The sequence below is a fragment of the Artemia sp. Qi Xiang Cuo genome, chromosome 4 (assembly GCF_049724085.1).
Source record: "Artemia sp. Qi Xiang Cuo chromosome 4, ASM4972408v1, whole genome shotgun sequence".
In the NCBI taxonomy this organism is placed as follows: domain Eukaryota; kingdom Metazoa; phylum Arthropoda; class Branchiopoda; order Anostraca; family Artemiidae; genus Artemia; species Artemia sp. Qi Xiang Cuo.
In genome coordinates this window covers 37,308,394-37,322,883 of record NC_142797.1, presented here as the reverse complement: position 1 = coordinate 37,322,883, position 14,490 = coordinate 37,308,394, and the positions used below count along the sequence as shown (strand labels likewise).

Below are 14,490 nucleotides of genomic sequence, written 5' to 3'. Positions count from 1 at the left end.
TGAAGTGAGCTGCCGCCTCCGAAATACCTTGCTCTTTATGCTAGACTTTGACTTTTTCATCCCAATTAAATTAAAAAATAAGCATTTTCAACTAGAAATAAGGAGCATCATTAAAAACTAAGACCTTTAAACTGACAACACTGTTCAAACACCACTTCTGTATTATACAGAACACATCAATGAAGTAAACCTAGGTCAAGTCATAAGACCAGTTTCATAGATTTATGTTGTCTCAAATTTATAATAAATAAGATATGAATTAACATGCTCTTCAGGGTTACCTTAACTGCTAATCACTTTAACCCTTTTTTTCTCCATCTTCCAAGCTCCGATGTCTCTGATTGGCTCCTAAAAAACGGCTGTTGGCTCAAAAAAAAACAGTCTGGTTGAAAAACATGGAGTTGAAACAAACTTGTGTGGGGAATCCCCGTTCATACTGTTATCTTTTTTGCAATGTTTAGGAACCGGAGGGGAATCCCCGCTGGCTTGGAAAGGTACCAACGAAAGGCGAGCAAAACTCTCACCCATCCCTCCAAAAATATATTATTCAGAGATTTCTGTTTAAAAAATTATCCAATCACTAATTAGAATCAATCACACTCCTATTATTCAAACATTAATTAATATCGTTCATAGTGTCCAATTTTGCGAATTCCTTATTCCTTTTTGCAAATGTCAATTAAACAATTCCGATTGTAAAAGCGTGTTTAATCAAGTTGCTTGGAAAGGTATCCATAAGTACAGGCTCTGAAAAGGTGCCAAGGAACGTAATCTCGTCAAACTGTGTGAGGGAGTACTTACTCTCTGAAAAGGTGTATAGCTTCCATATAATTCCATATTAGCATTCTACTGAAGACTTTCTATCTCTTCCTGTGCGCTTCAATGTGCACTTCCTGTGCGCGTCCATCTATAAAAAAATATGTCCTATTTGAGCCTTTACAGTTTTTTTTCTTTTCTTGGAAAAGAGAAAAATAAGCCTTTAATTTTTATTTAAGGGCCATTCCCCAGGAGATTCCGCCTAGTTCGGCGATTTGTAATCCGCAATTTTGGTAGCGAAACCGGAGGTAAGGGTCGATATTAGCTAACTTGTCAGGCAGCCTTTTGTTTTGCTTAAACCAAAGAAAGAATTAAGAAAGGAGTGGTACTAATCCACGAAAGTGTGTTTCTTCTTTTTTTGAAAAAGAGAAAAATAAGCATTTGATTTTTATTTAAGTTCATTTTTGCATATCATAATTGTAAAGGTAAAAACAGAAGAATTTTAACAAGAATCGCATGGTTTGAACTCACAAGTGCTGCTCAATAAATAAATCTGCTGAAAAGTTTATTTTTTTCTCTCTGGTTACATTATCTCTGTGATTACGATGTTTACACTTTTAACTCCAGCGAATGCGCAATTACGGTATTTCTTTGTTTTTTGTCACTCAAAACGTCTAATTCGAATATTTATGAGCTTGCGGTAATACCTTTTTGAGTGATAATTTTTTCTGTTCTTTTTCAAAAAATAAAATAAATAACGGTTTGTATCTTCTTTCGGCCCATTTCCTGGGGGATTCCTCCTAGTTTAGCGATTTGTAACCAGCAACTTTGATAACGATTAACGAAACCGGAGGAAGGGGTCGATATTAGCTAATTTGTGAGGCGGCCTAACAAAAGTGTTTTTGTTTTGCTTAAACTAAAGAAAAAATTAAGAAAGGAGTGGGGTACTTGTATGTTATACCCCCTGCAGCTCAAGAAGTGAAGTTAAGTTAATCATAATAAAATATACCTAAGTATGATAAAAATATTATACTTTGGAAACAATTTGGGCTATATATTTGCACATTAGAGGGGGGGGTAAAGTACAGCGGGTATGCATGCAAAATGTGTTAGCTACAATTATTCTCATATTATGAAGTAAGAATTGTTTTCTGACTTCCCATTGTCCAGATACTTTAAAAATATGTCATCAGCCTGCCACCTGTAGCAGCGCCCAATCATGTGTTCAGTGAAAATAAAAATAGGAAACCACTATAAAATAAGAATAATCCTAACAAGGCCCAAGGGGGGTACCAATCTTAGGAAAATAGTCAGTATAACATTGCCTCTGCTCTCCTTGTCCGTTTACATCAGTTAACAGATTGTGGGAACAAGATTAACCTCTAGCCCCTTGGACAATTATATTTTTAAAATAACATAGTTTTGAGCACTGTATATAAATAATATAACAGTAAGACCACGGCTTAGTGATTTTTGGCTACTACATCCTCGGCGCGTACAAAGAGCTCCTCCCATTTAATCTGCCATCAGCGGTCCAGTGTATATTACCCTGGTACGCGTATTTTCGCCGAAACTTTCTCAAAATGTGTTTGAAACCAACTCGAGATTCCGAAACATACTTGCAATTCCTAAAAACATCTAACAATAACATTGCACTACTAATTACCGATTTATATATATATATATATATATATATATATTGGAATAAATTAATTTAAAATTAGATTCTTTAAAATTTAGTGTTACAAAGATGAAGCCAAGTTTTTCGTCCAAGAGAAATCTGACTTGTCTACCCGTTAAAAAATCGAATGTCGCTTATGTTTATAGTTGTTTAAATGTTCTCCGGAGCACTTGCATATCTTTCCGGCTTTTTATAATGGTTGAGATAGGGAATGATCATAATGTATTATATTTATATACAGTGGTTTTGATTTTATATTTAGATGTTTAAAGAGACTGCGACAAATTTAAGTTCAATCCAAATTGGTTCCAATTACGGATTGTTCTAAGAGAAAACTTCGTTCTTTCTTATGTAATTCTTGGCAGATAATATTTGTCTGCTTTTTTGGTTAAATGAGTGCGGTTAATTTACATGTTGAAACATGTATGAACATAGAAAATGCGAAGAAAAAAGGCTGCGGTCATCTTTCAATTTAAAAAGAGTTGAATAAAAAATGACAAAATATTTTGAAGGAGGTATGTTTAGAAAGCATAAAGAGACTCTGTTGGCTACTTTAATGGATTATTTAAAAAAACCTTTTTCACAAAATAAGTTTTTCAAAGAAAAGTAAAGAAGTCCATTAAACCAATCATGAGCAAAAATAAAATAATCGACCAAGCGTGAAACTACCACAAATCAGCATCGATAAATAAATGAAACCCAAAATGAACAGAACTTACAATAAATAACCGAGTCAAACTCAAAACGAGCAGAAATTAACATGAGTAGTCTTCAAAACGACCTATGTCTTCCCTAGGCCAGAACACAATTTGCACTTTACTGAAAAAATATAAATGTTTTTACTTTTATAACTTTAATAAATTAAATAATATTAGATTTTGATTACTAAATATCAGTATATGTATATTAAACTGACAATGCACATTTATTTGTATTTTTTTTCAGTAAAGTGCAAATTATGCTCTGGTCTTGGGAAGGCATAGGGGTTTTGAGCCCTACTCATGTTAATTTCTGCTCGTTTTGGGTTTCATTTATTTATCGATGCTGATTTGTATTATGGTGTAACAATGAAGCAAACATTATATCAGAATGTTTAAGTGCGTAGCAAAGGGGGCGTATTGCATCTAAACTTTCCCCCAAGTTTAGGTGGGATCTGTCAATCAGTTCCCTTTAAATACCCGACAAAAGTAATTTTGGAACCCTCCTTCTCCATGAATGTTTGGTTCTGATCCATTGAAAGATAATTAGGACACTCGCTCCTGTTTCCTTCCAAGTTCCGTTATGGGCCAACAGCTCCAAATGGTAAATATGCGAATTACAGGAACTTATGGACCCCCTACAGAGGCCAAAATGGGTATGAATTTCCTAAAAGAAACAACTAGCTTAATTACTCTTACTTCCTGCCAACTTTGATTGAGACTAAATAGCCCCTTCTGCTAAATGTTCTGATGAAGTGCAATAAGGTGTTTCTCCTCTTATTCATCCCTACAAAGGTCAGATTGAGCCTTTTCCCTCAAAAGGTCTAACTAAGACATTAGCTCTTACTTTTCAATAAGGTTTCGCTAAGTAGCAACACCTCTTACTAGTAAATGCCCCAATTACAGGAATTTAGGGACTCCCTCCCCCACATTGGTTGGATATGACATCCTAAAAGGCACAGCTAGTACAATCAATCTTGCTTTCCGCTAAGTTTGGTTGATGTCCGACCTTTCACCAGGGTAGATGTCCTGATGACATGTATCCAGGAACCCCTCCACCTCCAGAGGATGAATTAGGACTGCGTACTCAGAAAGACCGACTAGGAAATTTAGTCTTCCTTCCCACAAGTCTCCCTTGAGACCAGGCAGCCGTTTTTGGTGTATCTTCTGATGACAAGAACCTAAGATGCTCCATCCCCCACAGAGGCTAGATCTGGTTTGAACTCTCCAAAAATACAACTATGACAATAGCTCTTGCTTCCCATCAGCTTTTGTTGAGATCTGGCTAATGTTTTTGTAAATTAATATGGTGACAAGAATTATAGAACTTTCCTCGCATCCCCCGTCTCTACAAAAAGGATTGTGGCAGGACTCCCCAAAAGTGCAACAAAAACACTACCTTTTCTTTCCAATCAAATTTTGTTGAGAACTGACAGTCCCCTCTTGTATATGTCCAAATGACAAGATTTTAGACTCCCACAACTAAGAGTTGGATAGTAGATGAACTTGTTTCAGTCTGCTTCTGCGCTATGGCTTTAGACATATGTAAAATGTCAGAAAATTCGATCAGAACCAAAATCTTGTTTTAAAAATGTTTGTGATTTCAAGATTGACCTCTCTTGAATTATTTCCTAGAAATCTAGATGAGATACAGGAACATTTTTTATCATTGGTCTCGAAGAGATGATTGTATATTCTGTGCAGGTCTGATATTACATGATATCTAAGAAGTTTGCTTCCGGAGCTAGGGCTTTGTCTTTTGGCGTCTTGTTAATTCTGCATAGGAGGCTAAAAAAGAAAAAAGAAAAAAAAGGATTTCCATTTTATTCTGAAAGATTATTTGAAATTTTGCAAGTTTCAGATGAGATTTCCTTCCCCGTTTCAGGATCCCCATAATAGGAGGAAGTTTCAAACTTCCATTTTTTTTTCACTACCGAGCAAAAAAAAGCTATGAAAATAATAGTTGCACTGCAAGACGATTATGCGTTTTGTAAATTTCGAATTCGAAAGCTGCCCCATTATCGCTCTAGTCGAACCTCACTTGAATAATGCTGGAAAGATAGGTCTTGACTAGGTTTTTAAGCAATGAGGACCGGAGTCGGCGCATACGGTCCACGTTTCCCGAAGTCTCCTGATTTTTATGATGCTTCCTATATTTTATCATACGTTTTGCATAACCTACTTTTCTGTGTCTTTTGTGGTGAGCTTGTCCGACGAAACATATTCAAAGCATTTATTGTGCTGTGGAATCGACCCTTTTGTTTTGTCACGGGGTTTAAGCTTTCGGTTTAGTTTGTTTTTAATTTGCAGCGCTTAAGTATAGCACAAGGTATGTACGCTGTTTTTCAAGATAGTATATATATATTTCTGCTTAAATAAAAATTTCTAATCTAATCATCTTATATTTATGAATGTGACGTTAGATTTCGGAAAGCTACATATAATTATTGCCTGGGGCCAAAAAGGATAATTTTTTTGCTTGTACTTGAGCTGGAGTCTGTAGTGTGTTGTTTGAAGTAGCGTTTTATAGTTTGTTATAGAAGATGATCTGAAGTTTCCTGGTCGAATGATCAAAATGTCTTTAAAGATTTAATATAAATAATGGAATAATAAATAGAAACATTTTGAGCACTAAAAAGATGCATTTTTCCAAAGGGTCTAAAAGTCTCGCCAACTATTGTTACTGGCCATTTCTGTTCCTTATGCTTATTTCTGATAAATCCCTAGTCCCTTACCTTATTGTTCTTTGAACCAGTAAGGGTCTGTTTTACCTCCTTTTGAAGGAATCAACAGGCATTTATTGAGGACAAAATGTCCCAGAATTTTTTTTAAACAGAAGTACAGCGCCGAATGAAGTTTTTCCTGCGATACTTGGTTATTGGCGTGCTCTGCTTAAATCGATTGATGTGGCATTACTTCGCTGCCATTGTGCCATGTGCCATTACGTCTACTTCGCTGAATGAACGAAGGGGGAATTATATGATAAATTTTCGCCACAAGGAGAGGAATAAATGTGCTTGTAGACTACAGCCATCAGTGCTACAAAAAACTTACTAAGAGCCTGGAACGACTCAATGGTATCAGTACAGCCCGCCCTTTCAGTCTTATTTTTGATATTTTGAAGTGGTACCAACAGCGTTTTCGAAGCACCAGTGTGCAATGGGTATCCATATTTAATGATTAATATGTGATGTAATCACAATTAAGTTTGAAGAGGGATGACCGAAATGGATGGGAGGGGATTTTGTAGTGAAGTGTGATCCCCAGTTTTCGTGTGCAGCAATTTCTCACCTGGTAGAGGTGGTTATATTTGTCACTTCATTTTCTGAATTTGGGATCGGGACAGAGGAAATGTATCACATAGGGTTTTGCGTTTCATATATGCATTAGAATTAATTTCTGTTCATTTTAGGTTTGAATTACCATATGACTTCATGATCGTCTTTGGTTTCAATATCGCGTCTTACTTTTCACTGAAAAACTTTTTTTTTGGGAGAACTCTAATTTAAAATTAAAAAAGCATAAATAAGACCGATTGTTTTCATGAAATCTTTTTAATAAACAATAAATTATGAATTTTTAGACAGAGTTGACCTCATTCGTAGGTAAGGATTAATTAATTCTCAATAAAAGAACATTAGTTTGGCTTCAATCAGAGGCTTGCCAAAAGTTCAAGTAATGGGCATGTTTGTATAATAATACGAAACATAAGATGAGTTTTTCTTTTATTTTTATTACAATACTTGATAGTGGAATCTTCTCATGGACTCGATTTCAATGTGGATTCCATGAAATTTCCGATTTTCCTATTCCAATTTATCGTCCCATCATCAGTTAATATCATAGGTGTTTTCCAGAGGATTCACCTATATGTAGTTTTAGGTCTCTTTTTGAGCAACTGTATATCAAACAGAAAACAGAACGAAAAATACGGTCGAATTCCACTGTCTATGGCTATAATGAAAGAAAGCTTAAGATAGTTAGGGCATGTTTTTTGAACGCAGGAGGATAGGCTGACAAAAATCGTGGTTTTGGCAATCCAGCTGGACCCAGACGATAAACAAGACGTTGCAGGAAAAGGTCATGATTTAAAGGAATCTTGAGTTCATAGCAAGGAGCAAAGAGTGGAGCTTTGAACAGAGTAGGCTAGAGATGGAGTCGATGTAATAGTTGTACGTTACTGTTTTTAATTACCCTCGTTACCGTTATTAATAAAAATACAAATAATAATTCATTAGCTGTCAAATTGCGGGCTCTAAAAAATTTTAGCAGACTGAGACCAGTGCGGAGAGGGGCTTTATCATGCTAAGAAACAACTTTCTTTATCATACTATTTCATTTGCTTTATTCAGCTAATTTCATTAGCTTTATCATGCTAAGAAACAAATTTCGGATAACTTCTATTGATTGCGACACTTTGGCTTTTCCATTGGAAAACCATCATTTTGTCATCCCTGAATCATCGTTTCAAGATTTTCATCTTCTTTTTTTTTTAATGGTAAATGAAAATTGACTAAGTCACCGCATACATGTTGATTTTATACAGCACTCCTGATTTGATAAGTAGGTTGCTAACCTATACAACATCATAAACCTAGTCAACAATAACCTAGTCACAGTCGTGGTGTGGAAGTCGCTCCCCGTAATGTCGTGATATCCATTGCTTTCGAAACTTTTCTTAGACTTAACCGTAATTTGATGAATTCACCATCCCTCCCACCACAAACTGATGCACAAATTATTTTCTAGATTCATGTCATTTGCTTCGGTTTTGAAGTGACAAAAATAAATATTGTTTTGATCAAAGAAGGCTCAATGAATACAAAAATTTAAATAGTTATGAATGAACTGTTTTTCTTAAAGAAAAACAAAATTACCAGGAGCTTTTGCTAAAGCAGTTTTTCAGTTCAGGCTGTCTTGCTTCTCTGTAAATGTTTTGGCCTAGTTTAAGGCTTCGTTGATACATGTGGGAAAACAATTGTTGCTACCGTATAAATTTGGAATTGAGCACACTTAGAAAGCATAATTATAGGGGTATTGTCAGCTTTTTTAAATTCTTATTGATCAAAAGCCAGAATTGGCTTCTCAGTCTTGTTCAGCCTAATAATTCAGACGGATTAGTGACTTTGACGTCTATAATGAAATATGCTCGGTAGTTGTCTTCTCATTTTATATCTGGGTTAATGTAGTTTTAGTTTGTAAAACCCTTCAAGAGTCGAACTTTTGGGCATAAAAATGTTGTTTACTCTTTTGAGCTGCAATAGGAATTGAGGGAAATTCCCTTAACGGATTGTTATCCCTAAATTGCATTTACAGAAGTGTACGTGCTTTCTAGAAGGTGGGGGAGACCAGCCGTGATTAGGACAAACTGATTGTTTTGTCTGACATGTGCAATGCACTATTTAATAGCATGAAGCAATATCATTCCGCTATACACCAGCACCTTCTTTTAATTAATTTTTTTCGCTAATTTTTCTTAATTAAATCCTAGTAATAGTACATATTAGGTAAAGGCGTTTGAGTACTTTCACCGTCCTAACTACTGTTTAGACCAGTTGTTCCTGACATGAACTGTTTTACAGTTATGTAATTTATTTACAACAATATAATAACTTGTGGACTAGACCCGTCTATACCATGGTCTATGCATTGAAGGGTGCAGGGACGTCAAAGCATGTTTATGTTTTTTCGAACTTATCCCAGAAATCCCGCCTTGTTTTTTGTGGTTCAGAACAGGATTACTGTGGAACTGAACATTTTTTTAGCTATGAAATATAGCTCAATGATTAGACAGACGTAGGTGTTTCATATTTTGTAATACTATTTTTTCAGTATTATTTTTACTTTCTTTATATGCTCTTTTTTAAGAGAATAATCTATCAAGTTCACGGTGAAAATTTGGAATTTCAGAAACATGTTTGATATTCTAAATTTTGCATTTCTGTAATGCAAAGGGAGTTCCTCAATGCTTAAAATTGGGAAATATTTACCAGAACGAATTGCCAGATCTTAATATAACTTGTGGAAATTAGTGGTAAGCTAATTGTCCTAATTATGCATTCTTATTGGAAATGAAGAGAAATTAGAAAATAATTTACCCCCTTCCCCCCTCTTACCTCCTTGTATATATCTGAAGGCTCAAGGAAAGTTACAAAAATTTGGGCTCAACCACGCGCTTTAAAGTAACTTTGCAAAAAAAAAAAAAAATGTCTAGTGAGAAATAATCGCCATCGGAAACTGATGGGAGTGATAAAATTCCCCCACCCGCGGGGAAAATCTTCCCCGGATAATTCCTCCCATGGGAGATTCTCTCACCTGCAAAATTGAGCAGCCGAAGAGAAAGTACAAAATAGGTACCTCAAAATGTCGGTCAGATGTCTTAAGGAGTAACAAAAGGACCAAATATAAGAAACAGTTTTACCATATGGGCTGGTTGGTCTCCAATCACTTTTGACTTGTAAACCAGAACTCTCAATTTTTGATCGAAAGAGCATCCTCCGAGGTTTCTACGACCACGAGGGGGGATTGGGAATGAGGAACGGGCATCCCCCCTCCTATACGAGATAAATTCTGCTAATTTTGGGGTTTAATGTTGCTCTTTACTTTCATAATAATAGCATAGACCAGAAATATTCCCAGAAATCAAGGGGGAGTAAGTATCGATTTCTAATTCCACCCTCTCCCTGCTCCTTCCTTAGAACTAATTCTGAAGGCTCAATGAGAGTTGGGATGGTTTGGCATTAAAATACATCCTTTGAGGCATCTGCCCCCCTCCAAGGTTTAAATGACCACCCTTCCCATAAAAACCTTATATCTTAAAAATGGACAACTTGTATATCTTACAGCTCTTGCTCTGGGGGCTGGAAGGGTGGTTGTCAAACCAGGAGGCATGGTTATTTGACCTTGGGACTATTTTGAACAAAATGGCTATCTCAAAATTTTGATCGGGTGCGATTGGGGAAAATGGGGGGGGGTGTTAGACCTGAAACTTATATAGGAATGGTACCTGTTATTTCGTTGTATCTTAATATTAAGATTTTATTGCGAATTAGTTTTATAGGAATTTCAAAAAAACAGCCTGGAACCTCTCGAAAATGGAGTAGGATGAAAATGAAAAGGACCAAAATGAGGTAGGACCATTGGAATCATCGTGGTCAAAAGCCAAATTTAGAAGGATTACAGTCGCCCCCTCCCCCTTTGAACGACAGGGAAAATCACTATGCATTGCTAACACTGATGTGTCACCTTTTTATTTTATCTTTTTTTCATAGGCGATTGTATCGAACCAGTTGTCATAGAATGTTCCTACGATTCTAGGAATGTATGCTCATTCCATTCATGAGCAGTTTATGCTCATTTTAACATAAACTAAAATATCTGGTGACCTTTTTACGTAACGAAACAAATCATGTCACAGCAAAGTGGCATTTTCTACCATTTTGTGCCACAAGGCATCAGTTTTATCCCAAAGAAGGGTCATAATGCCGAGAAATGCAAATTAAAAAGCTAGTTGATTTATCATTGTTTCAAACCTGTTATCAGAAAAAGGTTTTTACCTCCTAAATCCTTCACCTGGATTTAGATGAAGGTTATAAGGTGTTTTTTGTGTATGTGTTCAATAAAGTGCTTGTTATAGAATTCTACAGATGCTGGGAAATATCACGAGTCAGTTTGAGCTAGTTTTATAGATGTATCTTGCATAATTTACGAAGCAGTAATTTGTGTCTTTTTCGTCAACTTCGATATACACTTTCGTAAGAAAAACCTTCTTTTAGTCTTTTTTTTTTTTTTTCAAACCTCAAATGAATCAACTTGATCAAATGGACGTTTTAAATAAATGTCTATATTAACCGTTTAATTTGTCACCTTTAAGAACGAATGAGATACCGTGAAGCATTACTGCTTTTGAAACTGCTGAACTCTAAATGTACAATTAATTAATTAATTAATATAGTTTTTCGATAATTTTAAATAGATTGGCTATCTCTTTCGTTCGATAGAGTCCTGGTCCTCTTTTGGTCAAAATTGTTGCGTTAAGCCACATAATTGCAGCAAACATTACTTAGCCGTGGCAGAACCTTTTTTGGTACTCAAAAAGGTTACTAGACCTTACACTTTTTGTTCGAATGAGCCTCCTCCGGGCTTTCTTAGACCTTTGGTCCGATACAATCCCTCTAAAAAAAAAAAAAAAAAATAAACATGCATTCTTGATCATTCTCTTCGGAGAAAAAAAAAATGCAAAATTTTGTGTTTTTGTTGATGGGGGTTTGAAAGTTCTTTAGCCAGATTTTCTGATATTCTGAATTTTATGGTGCCTTTTTTTTATATATATATATATATCTAGGTCACTCTCCTTTTTGGGGCCGTTTTTCACTTTTTCAAAAAGGTGGATTTATTTTTTCAGGCTAGTAACTTTCGGTGGGTAGCCTTAAATTTAATGAATTTCCATGTTTAGAATGACCACAAAAATTCAGTCCTTTTGACATATATGTTTTTATCAAAACTCCTTTTTTTAGTTTCGGGTAGTACTATTGCGAGTCACTCGTTCCACAGTTCATTACCCCGAACTATTTGAGAAGGGCTTCATACATGTGATTTGCATTTATAGGAAGGACAAATTTAAATTTTGTAGAGAGTAGCAACTAGGACCTGTCTTGCTCCTTTATAGGGTTTGATTTCAATCTGATTGGCGTCATTTTTTGTGCCGCCCCGCGAACGTGGCGCTTGGGTCATAGTAGCTGCAACGCTGCAACACTTCGCCAGGCCTTGGCCTGGCTCTTTCCACATCTCTAGGCATTATTTATATAAATTGGCTGCAAATATTGCGATTTAGAAATGCTTGGTTGATTTATTTTTATAACTTCATTTTAAAACTTTGTATTCATGCTTTAATCAGGTTGCTGTAAGCCCGTTAGCTCAGCCTCTCCCCAGAAACCCAAAGTGAACAAAAGTGCCAAACTTTACAACAGTCGGAAAAAATGAAAAAAATCTTTTTTTTTGTTCTAACTTTATCCCCTTTTTAAAAAAAATACTGAACTGCCCCCTATACCAGGGGGAATATTGTTGCTGGCTCGTTTATATTGTTTGGTTAGTTACACCAAGTATATTTAGGATATTGTATATTTCTACAGTTGTCTCTCCTATTTAATCTGTTTTATATTATTTCAGTGGTACTCGACACGCAAGTGATCATACCCAAAAGGGTATTTCCACGGATCCTCATCAAGGTATGCTTTATCATTCTTAAGACATATGTAAAAAAAAAATATTGTTTATTAGACACATGAACTTTTTTTTAAGTCTATAATCGTTGTAGCAATAGCTTCAATCTATTAAAGACCAAACCGCTTTTCATAGTAATCGATAGTTTAAAAGAACAATTTGAAAAAGAAAAACTGTCTAGTGATAAAAATTCATCTCATTTGAAGATGATTCAAGAATGATAATATTATATAAGTTTAACTTAATAGCACAAGTTTATTGTGGAAACGGACTTTTCGGATTTTGAAAAAGAGCTTAAAATCCCTCGAAAATGGCGGTGGGTCGAAATGAAAACCATTGGGACATTGTTCAAAACCCTAATCTGGAGAATTACAGCCCTATTTTTAACAAGGAAAATCACTTTTTTGCATTGGCAGTACTGATGTCTCTTTTTTCCTGCCAGTGCTAGCAGGCTGCCACAAGATCGCTGAGAAATGTTTAATAGTTGTTCAAAACCTGCGGCTCATTCGTACGTGCTTCTTACAAATTTGTTTTAATAACTTAATCGTAAAGAGCCATATGGCACCAAAAATGGCACTTCTCGGTACTATCTCTGTAGGGGAAAGGCTGGGAAGCATAAAAAGGGTACCATCGTAATAGTCATAGCCGAAAACCCTTATTGGAAATTTATAATAGCCGCTGTTGTAGAATCTCCGGACAATTTATCTAAGTAACAAAGTTACATATACCTCATGGGAAAGTTAAGGGAGGTGGAAAGTAATACATGTACCTGTAGTAATACCTGTACGTGTATTTAATGCCCCCTTTTTTTTAACAAAAACTCATGTTGACTTCTTTTATTTCATCACCTAAGTTAGACAAAGGTCTTTTTGTAAGGTTTATTGTGTTTGTGTATGCTAAAAAAACAAGCAAAAATTAGTTTTGAAAAGTTTTTCTTATAGAGGTTAAGACCAAAGGTGCAAAATATATTTACAAAAATATTTCACATAGACTGATTTGTTTTTTCCAATGTTTGTAGAATTCCAAAAGCTAATGCTGCACTGAAAACTGAGCTTGCTGGAGTTTTCTAGAAATGTGTAAATTAGCTGGGGAAAGACGATTGGGAGCCTTGTAAATTAGTCTTTGATTTTCTGCTGGCTTCTTATGCAGTTTTTACTCCTAAAAAATCTCATGATTTTGGGGTCTTTTTGGGGGGAAGGGGACTAAATCCTTGGCATGCATTATTTTACATTCACAAATTTTTTTAGACATCCAAAATCGTTGCTGTTGATAGATATTTTGAGCTTTAAGTTAACCTCATCTTTATAAATTTTTATCTTGTGTACGCATAGGCTTTTTCTTAGCTGGAACCTAGCAAATTCGACTGTCATCAGGTTTTTTGAAGCTATCGTCTTTACAAGCGCAATGAAAAATATTCACTCTGTATATAGACATTTAGTATGATGAAATGACGTCGTTTAGCCTACCGTCATATAGGCGTCTTCTATCATGCCGTCATTAGTCATCGTACGGAAATGACATCAATAAATGTGGTTTTGGGAAAAATTTCTTCCTACTTTTGTGCTTTCGAGACAAACTTATGAATAAAAAGCACGTAGATATGACAGTAGCTTTTAAATGAGCTGCTAAACATCTCTCTGCGATCTTGCGGTAGTTTGGTAACCTTAAAAGAAGAGAAGAAAAGAAGGAGACACAGTACTGTTACTAAGACGAAAAAGTGACTTTCCTTGTTTTTCATGATAGGAGACACAAAACCTTAGGTCTTGAACTTTTAACCATGGGGATCCATACGTTTACTTCGGATTTCGGTTTACCGCCATGTTCAAAGGCCCGAGACTCTAGGAGGGCGTACATTTCCAAAAGCTAACACACTAATATTTGTCCAAAAAGAAAGTCATACTTACTCCCGCCGTTTACCCGTGCCATTTAACCAAATACTTGGAAAACTCTAGGTCTCACCGTTCGTCTACGAATCCAGAGTACTTGTTGGCCATGTGTCAATCCTATGACACGGTATTCCACCTTTAGACTACAAGCGGCCAAGCCTATTAGGTCACTTGTTCGCCTGTGAGTCCAAGCAAATTCAGTCCCCCATTTTCCATACAAGTCCAGTGGACATTGTCCGTCACGCGT

At 35.7% G+C, this 14,490-nt stretch overlaps 1 protein-coding gene across 1 annotated transcript in view; it reads left to right on the top strand.

Annotated features, from left to right (window-relative positions):
• The window catches only part of LOC148953080 (uncharacterized), a 192,638-nt gene that overhangs the window by 103,392 nt on the left and 74,756 nt on the right, over positions 1-14,490 (top strand). Inside the window, exon 4 of the mRNA XM_089087860.1 lies at positions 12,304-12,362. Within this exon, the coding sequence (XP_088943986.1) occupies positions 12,304-12,362 (59 nt within the window). The remainder of the gene's footprint in view (positions 1-12,303; positions 12,363-14,490) is intronic.